Source organism: Diadema antillarum, unplaced genomic scaffold (genome assembly GCF_040938485.1).
Source record: "Diadema antillarum isolate AM-2024a unplaced genomic scaffold, OU_Dant_1.0 seq00000382_RagTag, whole genome shotgun sequence".
In the NCBI taxonomy this organism is placed as follows: domain Eukaryota; kingdom Metazoa; phylum Echinodermata; class Echinoidea; order Diadematoida; family Diadematidae; genus Diadema; species Diadema antillarum.
Window position 1 is genome coordinate 1,295,460 of NW_027271380.1, and position 22,241 is coordinate 1,317,700.

At 36.9% G+C, this 22,241-nt stretch overlaps 1 protein-coding gene across 1 annotated transcript in view; it reads right to left on the reverse strand.

The window, feature by feature from the left end:
• The window catches only part of LOC139731657 (zinc finger protein 423-like), a 40,252-nt gene extending 26,738 nt beyond the window's left edge, over positions 1–13,514 (reverse strand). The window contains exon 1 of the mRNA XM_071642548.1: positions 13,367–13,514. Coding sequence (XP_071498649.1) covers positions 13,367–13,514 — 148 coding nt within the window. The remainder of the gene's footprint in view (positions 1–13,366) is intronic.
• Positions 13,515–22,241: the final 8,727 nt, after the last annotated feature.

The following is a 22,241-nucleotide window of genomic DNA, read 5'->3' on the forward strand; positions in this document are numbered from 1 at the left end:
GAGTTATAATCTTCACCACTATGCTATATTTGAACTGGTTGAAAGGCTACACCTGCCAATATCATAAAAGACACTTCTTTAGTTCTCAAATGCGCATACCTTATTTTGATTACCAGTACTCTTATTTTTTTAAGTGTCTAAAGATAGAAAAGCACATATATACACCACATGTGACAAAAACAAACAAACAAACAAGATTCTTCACTTGCAAGTCACTTTTGTTTCAAGTTGTCACATTATTGCACATCATGACTGAAATGATAATACAAACAGCCAGGAAGCTCAGTGCTGCTGTTTCACATCTTACCCTACAGAGGGAGCCCTTTCTCCTTGCCAGTTTACCACTGTAGGGCAGATCAATACTATCATGAAGCAAGCTAGTGTGCAATGTTGCCATGTACTAATGAACCAACCTGCTGACAGAACTTCTGTTAAATAACTCTGAAAAAAGAAACTTTTTGATAATGGAATCTGCTCCTTTCCATACACTTGCCCCATACAGGTGATTTGTGGTTGGCTATATTTCTGCCTTCCTGGCAAAGTGCTTCCTTCACTAATAATCATCATCCATTTGGTTTTCACCACTCTAGTCAACCTGCCCTATACATTTACGTTTTCTCCAATACCCCCCCCCCCTTGCCCCATGTTACTCCCCATATAGTTTTCTGAAGTTTCTTTGAATCTGTTTCCAGGTGTCTGACACTTCTACCCTTCTAGAAAGATAGTAGTTAATAGTAAGTAGGATATCCTATGGGAAAGCAGTGACCCAAATCAAGCACCACAGGCCTTCATTGTAACCTGCAAAATTCAGTGGGTCAATTCTCATTCATTTTCTGTTTTTTAATGGGCAATTTAGGTTTAACAGTGGTCGGGAACTATTTGAAAAGTAGAGTTTACTTGGTTGATGTTCAAGAGAAGTGAACTGGAAAGAAGTGAGAAACCTTGAATGACCAATCTCTGCCCTCCTGCCTGTTGTATTGCTCGAAGAAGAAATCCACTCCAAAATTTTATCAATATTTCATTTGGGGAAAAAAAATCCCTGCAGATCAGTGCAAAAAATGATCAAAATCGGATAGGAAATAAGAGAGTTACGACATTCTGAAATTTCAAAAAATTTTGGAGAACACTTCTTGGCCAGTCGTTATGAATATTCGAGTCAGCAAGTTGATGATGGCATGCTCTTGATTTCCTATGCATTTTATGTACAGAAATGAAAAAAAAAATCTCATATTTCAGCTGTATGAATATAAAACGTGCCTTAAAACCACCCAAAATAAAAAAGAACAAATGTTGCCTCTGATATACTTTGGCATAGGAATATGCTTTTGCCTGTATTAGCTAAAAATAGCATTTTCTTTCTTTTCAGAATTCCATCCATATCATACATGAAAAATTGTAAGAGCATCACATCATCACTTTGTTCATTTGAATATTCATAAGGGCTGGTCAAGAAATGTTTTATGAAAAAAAAAGTGAAATTTCTAAATGTCATATTTTCCTTATTTCTTATAATCCAATTTTGGTAATTTTTGGAACATTATGTATGGATTTTTTTTTCCACTTTCTTTTGGAGTTAATTTATTTCTGGGTTAGATTTCCTCTTTAAAGAGGTGTTCTACCGAAGTCACCCAAGGGAAGCGGAATGTTATTTTCAAGTCTGACCAAGAGCACTATATATATTCTTAGATTTATCACAAATGCAATCATTACAGCTAGATCAAACAGGAGTTTGAAAAACATGCATTTGAAAACCAGGTCTGTGTAGACTATACATGTATTTTTAACCATCAGACTGATGTGCCATCCTGTGAAAATTTTGCATATATGGCTGTTGCCAAACATGCATAGTTCTTTGGAAAAGATGTATCACAGGGAAGACCATTTGATACACATCTCAACAACATGAACAATACAGGTGTCTATGGATCTCAGCATTAAAGAGAATACCACATTTTCTTGGTCATTATGAAATAAAGAATCATATCCTACTTCTTATCATGTGTCAAAATGATTACATAGAGAAATGCTAAATAGGCTTTGAGCACTGTTATAGGCCTACCTACTTCTCTGTCTGGAGTGAAGTCATGCTAGTCATAACTTTTCCTCTGAAGGACATAAGTATGAACAAGCAAGGGGCAACCTCACCTCCAGGAGATATGAGAAAGTCATTCCACAAACTGCAGTTGTATCAATCTCTTATCCCCCCCCCCCACTTCCTCAAGGGGAGGGGACAGAGATTTCAAAGAAAGAAAGCATCACCATGCTTGACATTTAGTGCCACTAGGAATTAACACCCCTCACATCCGAAATGGTATAACCCTATCCAGGGGTTTGCAGAGAGGGCGAAAGAGACAAGATGGAAAATAGTTCTGCATGGCAGAGGCTTGAAGATCCCTGTGGGACCACCATTCCTGGGGGACTAGATTTCCATCACCCAGAAAACATCTCCACGATATGCTTATATACATTATATATTCTCCCCCTCTCTTTTAATCAGGCCTGTAGGCATGCTCGCTAGCTGGCGGTAGCCACTACAGGGGCTTTAGGGCTCCCGTGGGGGCCCGCCGGTTGCCTGGCAACCCCACATCTGTCTTGCACATTTGCCTCACACGTAATTTGGTACGGTCCCGCTGGGACTCCCGCGGAATGACGTTGGCAACTCCACGGGGAAATCTTGCCAGAGACCCTCGCATAGCAACATCCCTCCATTATTCAATCCCACCGACTCCCCATGGAGATTACGGCCCTGCCATATAAGAGGAGAAAACAAAGCCAGGAAAAGCGAGACAGACGTAGAGGGGGGGGAAAAGGATAAAAGCAAGAGAAGAATGAAGGGAAGGAAAAACAGGCACAGGCAGTCTTTGCGGGGAGGAAAAAAAAAACTGCAATTTAGATTTGATGTCTTCCCCGGGGAGCCTGGCAAAAGAATTCATCCATTCCACTTCAGAGTTTTCCCATTTCCACTGATCTCCTGCTGATTCCCCTGCCACGTTTCAGAAAATGTAATTTGCAACAGACTACAGCAAGGATAGTGGGCCAGGTAGGACAGCCGTACACACACAAAAAAAGGAAGAAGTGAGAAAGCCAGAATGACAGAAGAAGAAACAAGGGGGAAGGGAGGGAGGGGGTGGGGGGAGGGCTAAATAGCAGGAGAGAGAGAGAGAGAAGGGGGGGGAGATGCTGAGACAAGGGCTTTGGGAAATGTTGTTTGTGAAGCCTGGCTGTAAGGCACCCTAGGGGCCCCCTGGCCAGCCTTTCCTGCTTTCTCTGCTAGCCTCAGCGGGACGTCTGCGCTCCGAATCTGAATCCACCCCAAGTAACGGGGCCCATCCCATCTACAGCAAATGGAGGCACTCGGCGCGGCAGTGGTAGTCTGGACGTAAACCCAGTGCTGCCGTGGAACACACTGGATGAACCGTGAGGTGCCACAAGGTGGATCCGGGGAGCTAGCCCGAGGCTGGGTTACATATCAAGAAGAGTGGCTTTCATGTCACGCTCATTCAACACCCATCAAAATGCCCTGAAAATTTCATCATGTAATGGACTAGACAGACAATTCGCACATGTCAAATAACCCATGAAGAGGGGAAGTGTACATACAACAAACGGCTCAGCTTGATTTTCGGTTGAAGTCACTGCTTTATACCTACATATGCTACAATACATACCACCAAGTGTATTCCATGTAAGTGAAAACAGAATACTGTAAAACCAGAAATGTTCGCTTGCATTTTAATTTCATGAATTTCGCGAGAGCCAAGATTCGCGAAATTAAAATGCATGCAAAACTTCTTTTACACTATATGCATTGAATGCCAGTGACAATTTGTGAAAATTTCATGCTGCAACAAAGACCGTCAGCTTAAATTTGCAAAAAACTTCATGCCACAAAAAATATCTTGCTTTTATACCTACACTCCTACATAGCACTACAATACCCTTTTTCTAAGATCAGGGGGTATGACTACTTAGATAAATGCATGTAAGTACAATCAATAAAGCAAACTGAACTCCTAAACGAATGAGATATAAATCTCAGAACTTGACTGTCTTCTTATTTGCATATCAGCATTGCAAAATAGTTAATTGTGTTCTAAACTAGTGCATTTACTTCTCTCTCTCTCACACATTCAACTGTTTCCTCACTTTGTATATTCACTTTGTCACATTTCCATTATATCTACAATGAAAGTGCAATCTACAATATTCATCTAATCCATGCAGAACTTTACTTTATTCTGATTTTAGAAATTGTTTCAGAATACCTTTTTTTCTAAAAGTTTGGAAATTATGTGACCCCATAAAGACAAACGCAATGGAAACTCCATAGGCCTAAAAACACATTACAGCACTGACCCAGGTTTTGTCGATTGTCTCTTTTTATGAGAAATAAAACTGATTCAAAAGCATCACAAGTTGAATAGGCAGAGTTTATTAAAGGCATAATTTACCATTTGGAGATGAAACAAAAACCCAGCATTAGTGCTTTAAAATAGTTCTTAAATGTGAGTTAGGGATGGAAACAACCATTGTAAAAATTTGAATTGGTAAAATCGATGTTAAGTATTGTTAAATATACAACATGTGAACAATAGTTATAATAAAAATGTTTCCAGACTGAACCGTCTACAGTTACGGTTTATCGAGAAAAACTACAGATAGCTCCTTATATTTTAGGCTTTATCGCGAAAATTTTATGTGCTAGGATGTTTTGTGGTACAACAGACCTACACATATGCATTAAATGTCATATCTTGAACATTTCTTAATTCACTGTTCCCAAAGGTAAACAGGACCTTCAAAACATTGTAGCTTCTTGGAGAATGTGCATAGGCCTAATGCCTTGAACCAAAACACAGAGTAAACACTATCTAATGAAATCATTACCATTATCAATATTTTGCAACAATTTACAAATTGCAGGGTTTTTTTTTTCTGTTATTACAACATCATAAGCAACATAGAGTAATTGATCTGTTTTAAAACCCATATCCTTTGGATAAAGTACCAGAACTGGAATGTGTGAAGACATTCAAAATAAGATTTTACTGAAGGTTCAGAAGCTGGATTTAAGAGCAAAAAAGATGTGATTTTACTATACTTGATGCAACAAAGTCATGGGAGAGTCCATTATAGTTACAGGTGTGACATGAAGAAAAGTCTACATGATTTCTATTATTAGTCTACTATCAAGAAAAATATGTTCAACTTGACCAATGATCACTGGAGTCGAGCAAAGACATTGCAAATTCATAATGATTGCTCCTGTTGATCCTCCATGTTTTTTTTTTCAGGGTTTGTTTTTATCCCCCAGACTCAACAATTCAGTAAATATGTAATATCATAATATCAGTACAGCATTGGGCTGGGGTGGGGCTGTCTGGGAGAGCCAAGATTGGGGAATGGACACTGGCGAGAACAACCCACCTTTTGCTGGCTGGCTCCACACTCCAGGGTCTGTTTTGTAATAAAGTGTGCTCTCCACACCTCTAAATCAATGTTGACCTCAAAGAGACTTTTCAGAGGATGAATGAATACGCATATAATTCCCCCCTCCCCTTTCAGTCTGTTTAATTTGTACACTTTATCTGATCATACTCTTTATATCTCACAAGGCTCTGGAAGAACAGAATGTTCTTATACTCAGAAGAAAAACAGGGGTTTATTTTAGTTGCTACCATCATTGTTATAACAGTTGCAACCACATGACACAGACTGTGTGAACTGATAATGTCATCATCTTTCCAATGTCCTGCTGACCTGCACGCAAATCTTTTCTTTTCAGACATGATGCTGACAACAACAAAAAAGAGCTAGAAAAACTTGTTTTCTTCTCATCCAGTCATTGATGTGTTGCATGATCAGACTTGAATGTCATCAAAACACATCCTGAAATGCTTGTAAAGGTGCTATACTATGATGTCAGAATTTTAATCAACTTTTCTCCTGCCTTGATACAAGTCTTGGGTCCGTAACTTGGGTCGTTCATGAAGGGTTTCGCCTTTTTGCTGCAACATACCGAAATGTTGGCACAGCATACAGACATGCACAACATTCACTGACAACATGTTGAAAATAAGAGACAAGTTGCTGTCTAAAAATCTACCTAATCTGGCTTAAGATTTGGTTGGCAGCAAATTCATATCACAGTAAAATGCTAGAAATGATCTGGCTATGATAACACAACAGAGCATCTAGTATCCCATCACTTTCAGGACCATTTAGCAGGTCCTTGACCCTTCTTGCCACACAAACAGCTTTGCTCTTTACACTCATAATGCCACCAATGCATTTGTAGTTCACAAGAATATCAAGATACATTGTATATTCCTTTTCCTTATTATGCAGCATGTAAAAATTCCCAATTAAGCATCATCATGTGTAGGCAGATAACTTTCAATTATCAAAGTGCGCTTTCCATGGTTTTCAAAGTAAGCATAATCCACTTGAATTTGGGCAACAACAGCCACATTACTTTCCACTGATGATATTATGATTTGCAGTCATAAATGACAGCTATCTGGATGTTCTTCTCAAACAGTCATCAATAAAAACAACAAAATAGAAAATCTACAACTTTGAAACTTTCTCATCAATAAACTAAAATTTGTGGATGTGTAAGGTAAAAAGTTAGCAAATGACAAATCACGAAATCACACAAAAAATAAGGTTATGTAGTCAGAGCTCACATACAGAAATACCAGAAATTTGCTGCTCAATATTACACCAAAATCACTGATATTACGTAGGCTACATTGTAAAATTCTATAGTACTTGCCTGTCAGGGTAGCAAAGTTTGCATCCTCTGATAGCTTCACTTGACCAAAGGAAAATTTGACTGGCCCCAGAGGAAAAGAAACAGAAATATATGACATTAATGACATTACTACGTGATGAATATCACTTAAGTCTGTTATGTCTGGATTTTGTTTGAGAATGCATTACAATTCATAATCTCAAGTAGTCTCCTTATCCAGTCATTACAATACAAAAACTTAAAAAAATTCATAACTTTGGCATCAATTGTCTGATTTTCCTAAAACTTTCAATGATATGTTCTAATAATGTTGCTGCTTTCACTCAATCCACATTGCTCTTTTGGTTTTGGTTTCCTTTAAGTGTTATAAGTTGACTACTCCACCTTCTTTTTGATAAGCCATTACACGTGCTTATTTCCTTTCATTTCCTATGTAATAAAGTCGAGTCTAGAAAAAGTACATGCTCAGAATGAATTAAAAGAAAATTTATCCCACATATTTGCAGAAAAGCATTGCAACGATAAAATACATTCTGTACTGTTTGAAAGTTTACTGACTGCACATAGATTTTCTGTCCGATGAATAATACAAGATGCACACTTTCTCTGGTGCTAAATATTACCAAAATCACACAATCAAAATGGAATGAAAAATGGCTACAATAAAGACATTTCAAGAAAAGAAGAAATAAATGATGTAATTCATCAGTGAAAATCTGAGAGAAACCTGAAATATATTATGGGCAGGTTCTGGCATCATGTATATCAGTGAGTGAGCTACTTGAACATGGCATCCCATGATGGGCAACACATTAAACGTTTATAGGTCACATGATTGCAAAATCACATCACTTTCATGAGATTTTCACAGTTATCAAACCTTTCATTTTCATGGTTTTGAAGGAATATTTCCTCTGTGACTGTGCTCAAGATTTACCATGAATATCATCTGTTTGATTACTGTCGGCACATTCTGTGAATGCAACAGATGGGCAGTAACATACAAGAAATATCACTAGCCAAAGAGAATTACATCATTTTTATAGATGAACTGTGTGACGTTAAATCATCCATAGCCTCTTTTGCTTTGTTCAGTGTTGCTAATTGAAGTTCCACTGATTGCTGGCTTTCATGTCTATCAATAATTTGCACCAATACCATTCAAGTGTCCTGGTAGTCAGTGACAGGAAATGGGAATTGCTTGAAATGGGCTAAATTTCAACCATCTTCCTTAATGACAAAATTTTATAACCCCCCCCCCCCCCCCAAAAAAAAAAAATGCATCTTAAAATGGCTCTTTCATCCATACAATGGTGCGTGTACACTTTTAAGCCATTTTTTTTCCACAGATCATTTATATCATATCTTATTTAGTATCCAAATATAATGTATATAGCCTAGATGATTTATGAAAGAAATTTTGTAACTGTCCTAATCACATGATTATGTATATTGTGCATCTATATCATTTATTCATACATGTATTACTATTTGATATTCATTATATCACTGACTTACTCCTTAGTTCCTGGCTCTAAAAGCAATGCAGCATGCTGCCATACCATTCAATGTACTGCATAAAAACTCTATGATCAAGTCAAGGTAACCTGTTGAAGTGGAACACGTACAGGAATAAAATGACCATGAAACCCACTTTACAGTTCGCATCACAGGCAGTTTTAAAAGAGAAGAATCTGGCAATGTCTGCAATGTTGATACCACACACTCATTATACCTGCTGAAGTTCATTCCCTGTCGAAGTCAGCAGTGGGGGATCCAGGGGGAGTGCATCGGGCATGCCCCCCTTTATTTTTTGTTAAAACAAAGGAAATAAAAAGAAAAAATGGGGGCGCGTGCTCCCCCCCCCCCCCCCCCCCCCATAATTTTGTAAAGATGCCCCCTCTTTACGGAATTCCTGGATCAGCCCCCGGTCAGTATACCTCAGAGACAAATAGACTCTCACAGCCAATGTCTTTTATTCTAAACACACTTTCCACAGGTGACCTATAGCACTATTAGGTGCTGCAAAGACCACAGAGTAGGCATTCTTTTGAAAAATCAAAGGGAAGGGGGGGGGGGGGGGGGTGAGGGATGATTGTAACAGTTCACTGCCATAACTTACAGTACAACATGTACCTCTAATTTTCTTTACCACATATCTTTACATTTTCATTGTAGTTTGCCATCAGTAAAGTTCTCATTACAGTCTCTACAGAGATGCCTCCTCCACAATATTTCCACTTTCTGCAGGTGAGCCATGAAGATTACATTGAAACACCATGGCAACTCATCTAAAATTCTTGACCACTAATTTTGATCTTCAAAAACTAAGTAATTACATCTCTCTTTTTTTAACTTCTAATAATCAATAAGATAGCTGAAGATGTCTGCCAGTGTTGGCTCAAGACTATGAATGGGCATGCATACCAATGCCATGAGAATAAAGAAACCCATGTTTCCTTATATTCATTTCTGCATGCCTTATACAAATAATACTAGACAAAGAAAACTCCAGGAAATTCATGCTCCCACAAAAAGTAAACATTTATCACTGATCTGAGATGCAGGGTTCACTATGACAGTAAGTAAACAAGATCAAAAACAACGGAAATATGAACTCTGTTTCAGAAAACGTGTTATTTTTATCTAATAAAAGCTTCTAAGACCTTTAAAACCCACCTACTCTCATTATCGAACAAACATAATAAAATAATTCTCACACATAATCTTAGATGACGTCAAACAAAACTTGGATTAAAGTGCAATTCCATTTCATTATAAAAATAATTAAATGACACTCACATTGGCTTTGATAACGGAATCAAATCAGACCATGGAGCTACTAGCTCCATGATCAGACTAAGATCAGACCAAATGATATATCATGATTCATTAAGATTGGACATGAAATAAGAAAGTTCTAGAATTTCAATATTTCACTTTTTGTTTACCAAACAATGCACTAAAATTGGAAGAGGTAGATTTGTAAAATCATGGAAAATGTCAACCTTCACAGAACTCTTATTTCAGATGTGATTTTAAAGGGTGTGTACAGTTCTGGTCGAGGTGAGGATTTAGCTTTTAACATTTTGCGAGATATTCAGAAACCACTCTATGAGATGTCAATGAGCATGCAATTCTAAAGGGTATCAAAAGTTTATTTGATGAAAATTGGTTTTGAACAGTGACTGAGATATCCAAAAACAAGGTGAAACAAGGAGATCCTAATAAAGTTGTGGCCTGTCGCCTTTTATTATTATCACTTTTTTGGATATCTCAGCCATTTAAAAAACTCATTTTCATCAAATAAACGTTGAATCCTTCTTAAAATTACATTCCCTTTCATATTTCATAAGAGGGTTCTCATTATCTCACCTTGGAATGGTCAAAACATGAATCCCCACCTCAACCAGTACTGTACAGTCCCTTTGATGAAATCTCTACCACTTTGTATGTCTGACTTTATTCATTTAAGCCAACTTGAGGACAGGAAAGAATTGAAAAAAAAATGTCAAACTAGCAAACAGCTTAATAAATCAAAGGGGTGGTATGATTTTGGTTGAGATGGGCTTCAGGTTTCCAACTTTTTGTGAGATGAGAAACCTCCTATGAAATATGAAAGAGAATACAATTCTAAGACGAATTCAAAGTTTATTTGATGAAAACTGGTTTTGAAATGGCTGATATATCTAAAACCAAAGAGGTTCTAATAAAAGGTGGGACCCAACTTTTTTGAGGACTTTGTTTTACTTTGTTGTTTTTTAAATCTCATGTATTTCAAAACCAACTTTCATCAAATTAACTTTTAATTCCTCTTAGAATTGTATGCTCTTAGATTACTGTGATAAGTGGTTTCTAATTATCTTGCAAAAATTTAAAATCTGAATCCCCATCTCAACCAAAACTGTACCACTCCTCTACCACATATCACTCCCATCCTTAAATAATACATTGGTTACCAGCATGTGAAAATTTTGAATATAAGATTCTGCTTCTGACTTGGAAAGCTGTTAACCCATTGAGGGCAGGCAGATTTTGCTAAAAAAACACATTTCCCATAGAGACACCCGCCCCAGTATCCTCGGGGACTAGTCTTCAAAGGGTAAATGGTACTGCTCTTCAGTATCTAGTTGACTCAATTTCTGAATATATATATGTACCCGGTATAATTCTTGATCTCATGGGAGTAATATGTTGGTTCCACAAAGAATTGAATCTTTGGTTGGAGAGAGAGAATTTGTAGCATCTCCTCCTGTCTTTTGGAATTCGATTCCCTCCACACTTCTCAGTTTGAGCACATAAAAATGATGCATCTAATTTAAAGTTAGAGTTTTCTTTTGTGTATTTTGAAACACATTTATTGATTTATGTTTGGTTATTGTTGTTGTGTTTTATTCAATAATATGTTATGCACCTCTCTGTGGCTCAGAACTGTGAGAATACAGTGGCGGCACATAAATGTTTTGTCTTATTGATATTTATTCATTATTATTATTATTATCATCAAATTATCACCATCATCATCATCATCTGATGCCAGCAAGTCAGCTACAACATGGATCCTTGGGGATCGTGATACAGTCATGTTATTGGAAAGCTGCTCCCTGCATGTATCACCTCCTAATCTCTACCATTGTTCTTGCTGCTTCATAATTATGCTCGTCACCATCTTCACTCTCAAAACAGAGGCACTTTCCCCAATGCCTTGCTCAAGTCAAAGGTCATTTTAATGCTTGTGAGCCTATTGAGAATAAGGAAAATAACATCTTCACACAAATTCACCTCCAAATACATCAAGTAGGGTCTGCCTAACTGTGGTCATTTTGACTAAAAAGAGACAATATTGATTACACGAAGGTGTTACTCCTCGGTAGTGTATTAAGCAGTGCAACATGAAGAGCACTGCTGGGTGATACTCTACTGTCTTTTCATTTTGTCCGAGCTATTGAAGCATCTGCATGAACTTCTACCACATTCCCAATCACTTGACATTCAATTCAATGGCTTATTAAGTACTGGCCATGAGAACATTAGATGACAAGATACTAGTGTATGTAACAAAGTATAAAATGATCAATACTTTCTAATATGTCTGTGTTAAGTTTTGCCCAGACTGTCACTGTGCTGGTAGGCCTATTGGTTAGTTCTAGCAAGCAATAAGGGGTACCAGGCAAGGTATCCCTCTACATTTATAATCTGAAGTTGAGAATGAAGAAAAGAAAAAAAAATAATGATTCTCCATTTTTTATATATCTCTCATTTAATAGAGTGAATAACCTCATGTCATTTGGTGATGAACTAGCCAAATTCTGTAACTTGTCAATCTTTGCATATTGCCATACATCTTCTCGAATAGATAAACACTTTTTCACTCAATCTATTCATCTATTGGTGCAAGGTAAGGGAAAGGCAGATGAACCCACATGATACACACACACACACACACACACACACACACACACACACACACATATCCATCCACACATGACTTTCAGATGGGCCTACACTAAATGTAGGCCTATGTTCTACCAAGAACAATAATAAAAAATAACTCATTCTCATACAAGTTTCTTTCTTTCTCCTACTTTGCCTGATCTTGTGTGCTGGAATGTTATATGACAATAATTTGATGACACATAGTCATGGAATCAATTCTTGGCAGGACTTATAAAGTTGATTTTCCTTTTTGCCTGTTTATATTTTTTTAATCCTTTCCTCACTAATTGTCAGATGTTCTTGTGTTGTGCTGACTTCAAAACGTATTAAAGCTGTATACCACATACAAAACATCCCAACTCAACATCGCGGAAAGATCGTAGCCATCTCGGAAAGGAACTTTGGCCATTCCAACATATTCTGCCACAACTTGTACATACTTACTCTTGAGCGCTCGAGGCTTTGACTGTTTCCGACGAGAAGGCATGGCTGTCGCTAGTAGTAGTCGATCGATCTTCTCCTTCTTGCTCATTAGCAGAGGAGAGACAGGTCTTTATCGGTCCGAAAGGTGCGAACAGGGCGTCGGATATCAAAAGTTCGGATATCGTTGATCAGACAGCGTTGTTAGGAACGTGTGAAGTGGTAATGGTCTCTCAGAACGGATGGGGAACGAATCACAACTTTAAATCAAACTGAAGGAAAATAGAAATGATTACCGCAATTCTTCACCACCGCTTTACGCTCTTCTGATTATCGTGTGAAATGCTACTCTCCAAAACTTGAATGAATCTGGAGTCGGATAACTGGTTAGCCTGCTGGAGTGGTAAAATGCACCGACGAGAGCTCAAGATGATCTCTATTCCGACGTTTTGAGAGCGATGCCAAATAAAATGGTTTGGTTGGCGTGGAGGGTGCGGGCTGTTAGCGGTTGGTATGCTACGTTGCTTTCCCTAGCTAATTGTTCGCGCCGACGGGCACGAGGCACGAGAATTATGACAATCTGACAACAACTTTATCGAAATCAGGTTATAGCATGCGTGCAGTTTTCGAAATCAAGAACGGAAAAATCTCGTTGATATTCGGGCGTGACCGTCGATCTGTGCCGGTGCACCCTACTAGGGACTTGTGTGGTTCTCCCAGCAGCATAACAGTGGCACCTCTGCAGAAACGCACGCCGGCGGTTGGGCGTTGATCGCAGCTCACGGTGCGCCAGGATATGAACAGTCTCGGCTGGAGAGCGAAGCCGCAGCTGTCCTTCCCGCTTGATAAGACGGAAATAGTGAACCGCTGCAGGGTTTCGCTCGGTGGGAGTCTTGGCCATAATGCTTTCCCAAATCCCCTGGCAATTTCGAGGAGAACAACTTCTTTTTCTTCTCTCCTGTGTGAATCAAGTATTTTTTTTTTCTTCTCTCATTTTTCCCCTTCGCTTGCGCACGGTGTCCTGCTGCGATAACGACGCATGCTCTTTGGACTAACCCATTATCACAGGCTGAGGGGTGAAATTTTCAGTATCCGATACACGCTGGGAAAAGAGACTACTATGTGTGCACAAATAGTCTATCTGAGAAGTTTTTGCGTGAATATGCATATTGATTAGTCCTGGATGACAAATCGTACTAATATTTTTCATTCGAATAATTGCAAATCTTGTGAGAATTGTTCTCATTTGCAGAAGATATTACAATACCTTTTTATGAAGTGGTCGAATCCGGTACTTTCCCCCATGGGATCTCGGAATTCTTACCCCGTCATACAAGGCTTTCTAGCGCTCGCCGGATCATCCCCCTTGAGATTTGAGATGATTCCGCCGTGCTACAGTGCTGTACAATCGGGGTATAGTAAACGCAGTGTGATGTTCGTTGAGGCAGTGGGCCTTATAAAATACACCCAAAGAGTCATGTAGATATCAGCTAGTCATGGAGTAAGAAGACCATTATTTTTATGCGCTGGTTCCAGATAGCGTAAGTTAGTGTAAGGAAGGTGGCCAGTATCTCTCTTGTATTGATCTGGGTATATATTATAAATAACTGCATTCATAATCAGTGTTATTGTTGTTGTGTTTTTTGCTGTCCTCCCTGTCTCTTCATATTCGTTTTTTTTTTAGAGTGTAATTCCTCTCCATCTTCGAACTGATGACTTTAATTAATGAGCAGATTGAAGTGAAACAATGAGAATGGTAAAAGTTTCATCAAATTGAGGACAGTTGTGGAATTTCAAATTTTCTCATAATTTCACGAAACATTGATAGTAGTGTCAATCTGTGATGAGGATGTAATCACCACTCCATCCGCAGTTATGTCAAAACAATGAAATATTACAAATATATCATTTTTGGATGACACGATAGGCAAATTACACAACTATACCAGCCGCCCTTCTTTTTTAGTCAGTATTCCCATCATCAAAAAGGCATAAATTTAGAGGGGTTTTTTTTTTTCTTTTTTTTCGGTGATAATTTTGGAAAATCATCTTTTAACTATAATATTTCCGGTCTGTCATTTTGCTTTTAAGCTATTTTTCTCAGTCACTTGGTATCCCCCAAATACATCATTTCGGAGACAACATGCGCGCCCTTTCCAGAGATTCAAATATCCACAGCTATACCAAGGAGGTGGGGGATACCTCCCTAGCTGTAAAACCAACTGTTACACTTACTAGATTGTTTGACATGACATTGTGTTTTACTCAAGTATACGATTATGTTGTCTCTTGAAACACAAGTACACGCTTGCCGTCATAAGGAGACGTGTGTGCCAACATTGCAAAGTCATTATGACTTCCAGGAATAATTAATAAATAGTTTGATGATTGATGGAATATGATTGGCAGTTGCATCTTTGCGTCGAATCCGATCAGGGGAAATCTAAGGGCAATATCATTGATGGACCATGCAAGGACTTGATGCGATCATCAATTCCATTTCGCTAGAAGCTGTATCTGGGATTTTATGCGGAGGAATATATATGACACAAAGTGCCCCTATATATAAACTTTACTATTATAGTCCTCTCCAACGGTTGTTATGACGTCAGGGGGTTGAATGTGTTGCATTAACGCATTAACGCATTCCCCAATGAGAAGATCTGAAAGGGAAATACACATCATGTATCACACTATTTCAAGATGACTGTCATCAATAAGACAATATCAAACAAACGAAGCTGTATTTTCACGAAAATCGGAGAATTAATGGGCCAATTATGGAATTTGAAGGATTCGTGTGTTTTTCGCACAACAGTGGTATCGGTTGTTACCACTAAAAATGCAAATTAGATGATGACCGCCTCACATTGTTCTACTGGTTTTTATAGACAAAATAATACAGAAATGTTGCGGAACAGTAAACATCAGTCACAATCGCCCATAATGTACATTACATGATGTCATAATCAAGTCTTCCATTGATCTATACATGATTTCATATCAGCTTATTCTTCACTTAAATTTCCTATTCTTAGGTAAAATCATACAGAATGACTTGCACCCGTCTCATCACGTTCTTACGGAGTTTAAATAAAATCAGTAGAACACCGTTCAACGAATAGGGGTTGTAGAATTTCTCCATTAAAACCATGATTGTTCTTCTCTTCTTACTTTTTTTTTTGGGGGGGGAGGGTCAAACTATTATAGGGCTGTGGAGCAGTGAAATCTGATTTTTAAAATGGTATTTTGACCAATGTTAACGTTTTTGCGAAATCTTTGAAATTCAAGATTTCATCATCGTCTTGTCTCATGTCAGATTATAACGAAACTTTGAACATTCTGCTTTTTGTTTTTGATAGTAATAAAGTAATTGAAGTCAAGAGGTTTCAAAAAGACGTATAGGCCGAAATTCAGTCTTCTATTTCAGAGCTGTAGGTGATATCAACGTGTCATCTATTCTGTTTGTCAAAATCTGTCTTTGTTCTTTGTTCTTTCTTTGCTTCTGTTCAATTTTGTGGTCGCTATGTATCTCAGATGCCATCACCAAGTCAATTGCAATTTTCCATGAACATGTCACATGTCACATGTCACTATTTTTGTATTGTATTCATTATGCGCAGATTCATCGAATGACTTTAAGAGGAAATGAAGCTCAACCAAAGCTCTCGAGACAGAAAAATCTCGTTTTGTCGAAACCTGATCAAATCCATGTTTGTTTTGATATACTATGATGGTAAATGTAAAGTGAATGAAACGGTTAAAGTTTTTTTTTAACGGAAATCAGACAAAACATAAAAACTCGTTAGAACTTTCTCCTACATAAAAATGGCTAATGATTTAGTAGCTTTATCTCTTTTTAAAAAGTTTTCCCAACTAAATCATTAAAACTTGAGGAAATTTCATCCGAAGGTTCAACCTTCCTCTGTTTAATGAAAGATCACGTTTACCTTTGGGAGCAGTCATTTGAAAAATGTTCAAGATATCGCCTTTCATGCATATGTGTAGGTCTGTTGTACCACAAAACACCCTCCCCTATAAAAGTTTTGCAATAAAGCCTAAGATATAAAGAGATGTCAGTATTTTTCTCAATAAACCGTAACGGTATACGGTTTACAGTCTGGAAACATTTTTATTATAACTATTGTTCACATAAGCATCGATTTTACTGATTCAAATTTTCACAGTGGTTGTTTCTATCCCTAACTCACATTTTGGAACTATTTTACAGCACTAATGCGGGTTTTTGTTTCATCTGCAAATGGTAAATTATGCCTTTAGTTCGAAATAAAAAGTCGGTTGAAAACAAAGTAATGTGAGCAAGTATTATTATAATTATGTATTATAAGTCAATCGCAGAGGTCTAGACGCCTCATCATCCTAACATCTATATTTCTTGAAAACGTGCGTGTGTGAGTATAGAGCTTCTGACGAAGATTATTGTTTTATCTTGGGGGGGGGGGGGATCTAATTCTTCTGGTACCATTACTGTACATTAACTGTAATCTTATTATATTATCCCTCTGCGAGCGGCATTAATTACTTATCCATAGGTTTGTATGTAAAACTTTTGCACATTTGATTTATTCGCACAGAATGGGTTCAAGATAAATCACCTTGTGGACGAGATAAAAGTTCGCACGAAATAAATCCACTTTTTTAACCTATGTTCCTTGTAGAGAACTGTCGTCAAACTATTGCAATGAAAAAAAACAACAACAACACATTTAAAAAATGTGGCGGAATATCGCTGTCATAAAGGGAAAAACAAACAAACATCACGTAGATTACTCTGAAATGTATTATTTAATGTGAATGCTGTCTTTATGTTTTACAATTGTATAATAAGAAGCAAGATGAAACGGCGTCTCCTTAGTCATGTCTTCAGTAGATGGATTAAGATAGCATTGTGTTCATGTGTGTGGATTAGGAGATTTATGATAATCTGGAAAGCAGTGACACGTCGAACTCTCTGTAGATCATGGAATTCAGAATAAGACAAATTCAAGAGTGCTTCAACACTTTATGAAAATTGTTGCAATGAAAAAAAAATCCAGTATAGATGCCTATTGATCACACAAAGAGATTTCTTAACAAAATCACAGGTTGTCCTTTATCACAAGGATTTCCCCGCTGAAGAACAGCACGGATGAACTAACTATATCTACCTCGAAAGAGCTATACAATCATACAATTTGCCTGACAATTTGGGAGCAAAGTCATAACGAAGACGTCGCCCACAAACATGAAAAAGCTGCGAATCCTTTCACGTACATCAGTGGAAGATGATAAACTCTCTGATGTACTAGTGACAATATTGACAATTAATCGCAAATTTTTAAGCCAGCTCTACTTTAGCAATTGCATGAAGTCTCCCATGATAATCATTCATCATCAGAGTTTCTTCAAAAAGCTGTCCTCTGGATTATATATATATATATATATATATATATATATATATATATATATACATACATATATATATATATATATATATATATATATATATATATATATATATATATATATATATATATATAAGTGTGAGTCGTGTGTCTTCAGCTAATGATGAACCCCTGGGTCGGCGCATCTTTTTGGAGTGTGTATGTAAACGAGAGTAAGGAGGCGGTAGACGTTGCTTAATCCTCACAAATGATTTTACTCAAGCTTTCGGGCTTCCTGCCCTTTGTCAAGACTGGGGACAAGATACAAAACATGGATATCATATACACAAATAGAAAATAATAATGTAACCGGGCCAAAATTGTGAAAATGATTTTTTGAAAGTTGGATTAGTGTGAGTTGTACGTCGTCTTTCAACTGTTTTGGAAGGTATAAAAAGGAAACCAAAACCTAAAGAGAAGTGTGGATTGAGTGAAAGCAGCAACATTAGTATAACACATTAGTGAACATTTGAGGAAAATCAGACAATTGATGAAAAAGTTATTAATTTGTAAAGTTTTGGTGTTGTAATCAGTGGAGAAGGAGACTACTAGAGGTCATGACGTCATATGTGGACAACAATACAAAGAAAATATAAAGAGAATTCCACAAAGATTCATTTTTCATGAAAATTACACATTCGTTCAATTTGATACTGTCATAATAATGTTAAGGGTAGTAATTATTCCCCCTGCTTTCTGAAAGCGGTTAGTCAAGAGCTCTTTCATTACGCTAGAAAAGTGAAAGCATGTTGCATTTTCTTTATTATTTTCTTTTATTGTTGTCCACACATGATGTCATAAACTCAAGTAGTCTCCTTATCCACTGCTTCCAACACCAAAACGTTAAAAACTCATAACTTTTGCATCGATTGTCCGATTTTCCTGAAACTTTCACTGATGTGTTCTACTAAAGTTGCTTCTTTCACTCAATTCACATTTTGCTTTGGGTTTTGCTTTCCTTTAACAATAAAGTGAAATGCCAGACGATGTTCAAGAAGTAAACATAGAGTGAAACATTGCACTTTTGATGTTTACATGTTTCTTAAGGATATTTCTTTTTCTTTTTCTTCTTTCTTCATGCGTGTTTTTGTCTTTTACCCTAATTTTTCGTTTCGTAGTGCAATGGTAAATATAATTATACATCATAGTTACGGTGGTAGTGAAATAATGTGTGAGTTATATGAGACCCTTACGGAATATACCACACATCATGATATATTTCTTTGATACCCTGTCTTTATCATTTAATTTATGGTGTATTAAACACAATCATTCAGTACCGTGAATCAAAGTATTGGTAAATTTTCGGTAACTAGCTTTCTGTAGGCTGCTCATTAAAAAGAAAATTGATTTTAAAAAAAAATGGTTTCCTTCTTTCCGTCTGTGTATATCTTTTTTTTTTCCCATGGGAATTTTTGTGTGGGTTATTGATTATATTTTCACTCTCTCAACTGAAAGTTCATAGTCCTGGATTTATCAAGAGGTCTAATGATCATGATGTGATTAAAGGTGGGAGAATATGAAAATCGATTGGTTTTCAAAAACAATTGTCAACACTTTACAACCGGTCTTTCCTTCGTTCTATGACACCATACATTTCTGTTGTACTGGTAGGTAAACATGCCCTTGGTATTCATTAATGTTAAATGTTCTCTCTGTTACAATACCATCTTCATAATTTTATATTTTTTGGTGTTTTCTCTTTAATTCATGATTTCTTACTTTAGTACATCCGTTTATATCCGTGTATAAGTTGTTTTCATTCACTTATGCACTTATTCTGTCTGAAATATAACCGCTAATTTTCGACGGTGCAACTCTCTCAGTCAATTAATGCAGTCGGTCGCCCTCTTGTGGCAGACTATGGCACTTGTCGCCTGTCGTGCCTGTTATTTTTCCGGTTTCAGAAATTGGCGCGCAAACGAGCATCAAATTCCATGACGCCATCACGTCCGCCAACTGTCTCTTCTCCTGTCTCTCTCCCTGCATTACTCCCCTCTCTCTTTTGCCATATATATCTATGTATGTATCTATCTGACTGTCTATCTAATCTATTCATCCATCTATCTATCTATCCAGCTATCTGTTTTCTGTCTTTCTGTCTAACTTTATTTCCAACTTTCATCCTTTCTTTCTTTTTGTTTGTAAGACTCCATGTAAAATCCAGAAATAAGAGCATGAAATAATTATGTGTAAATCCCAAGTCTTGCAGATGTGCTTCAAGTAAGACACTGGCGAACAAGGTGTCATCTCCACGAAAACAAGATGAGTCTCATGCAATTCAAGGGAAAGTCCAGACGATTTTCAAAATTTTACATCATGTAGCTCATAGATCAACAGCTCCAAGTTTTTGTATGTGGAATTTATCATGGTCCTTGAGCAGAGTTAACCAATACTCTGAAAAAAAATGAACAAATTACACTGATCAATTAAGGATGATGACATAGGAGGCTCACATATTTCAGAAATGCTGCAATGTAATTGCATTACAATACCGCTTGCTTAGCAAGTTTACCTGCGTACAATAATGGTTCTTTAATTTGTTCTGCTTCCTTGAGTCCCCACTCATGCATTTTTATGGTGAGGCTGCCATGTCATCATCCTTGTTCATTGCAATTTGTTATAAATTTTGATAACATTCTTACTCCTCGTCCCAATCACTATAGGTACTGCGGCTATGTACCAGGTATAACCAATTTAAAGTTGTTCAATGTAATGTGAAAGTCTGAAAATCATACGGAGTTCTCCTTTAAAAGTTGTCTATTTCTGCGTTTTTTTTATAACACTATAGTTATTGCATTTTACTCTTTCTTATTAGGCCTACTGTTTTTATTTATTTTCTACTGTTTAAGAGTTTTTTTTTTCCGTATGTGATTTCGAATAAACGTGATGACATGAAAGCAGTAGCTCCTTATCTTAAAACGTTATCTTTGAAAGTGATCAAGGCTTTTGCTTTTTCGATAACAAGCAAGCCAGCTTAATGATTTCTAATGAATATTAGCAAACAAAGTAATGAGCAAGTAGCATTCTCTATCTCGAAAGACATGTAGACCATCCGTAACTGACATATACAGCAAAATTATAAAGAAGCGTATCAGGAGTGAAAATAGTTTAGTTGTCATTTCATTCTAATAATAATGATGAATGTGATGTAAAGTAAAACATTTTTTTTTTTGGGGGGGGGGATATCGTGAAATAAACAGTAACGCTGAAGTGCAGACTACTTCTATAAATGTTTTAAGTTGAGTTGCAAAAAGGAAATAAAAAGAAAGGTAATGGGGAAAATAAGGAAAGAATGAATGGAAAGAGGAACAAAGAAGCGCACAGCAATCATCAAAACAAAGAAAATGCATCAGTTATTGATAATAAATTCAACTTGGTTGTCATAAATTCATGTGCAAACATTTGAGTGATATTATTGCGAGATAATCACAATAAACTCACTTTGCATTAATGGGAACACTGAATATAAAATCATATCACCTCGAAAACTCAAAATTATACACCTCAATCTCTTTACCGCTGGATAGGGCAGCATAAAATAATGAGAACGTCATATAATGAAAGATAAAGGTCCGGAGTATAAATATTAGCGATTATTCTGACAATTATAGACATTGTTGCAATCACATTTTATTGTCATGATATCGATACTGATATCCATTATTATTATTATTATCATTATCATTATTATCATTATTATTGTCTTTATCATCATCATCATTTCGCACATTTCATTCGAGGTCGCAAAGGGTCTATGCTTACATTTATAACAGTCGACGCAAGACCTGCATCGTCATTGTTTTGTTCGTCATTACTATGAAGAGCGCCATCTGTGGAGCTCTCGTGCACAATCCCCAAAAGGCGATACAGATTTCAATAAAAAATATAAATGCACAAGATTGATTTATGAACTATGTAGGCCCTATACTTAACTCGAATTAAGAAACAAAATAAATTTAATTGGCGAGAAAGCTCATTGGGAAATGGAAAACACAGAAGTTGCAGGCCTACGTAAAACCTCGCGAATACCTATCACATAGAAAAATAAAGACGAATGTAATTGATTACTATCATTATTATAATATCATTACCATTATTCTTATTGTTATCATCATTATCGTTATTATCATTGTTATTATCATTGTTATCATCATTATTACTTTGCCTTTTCGCCAATCACA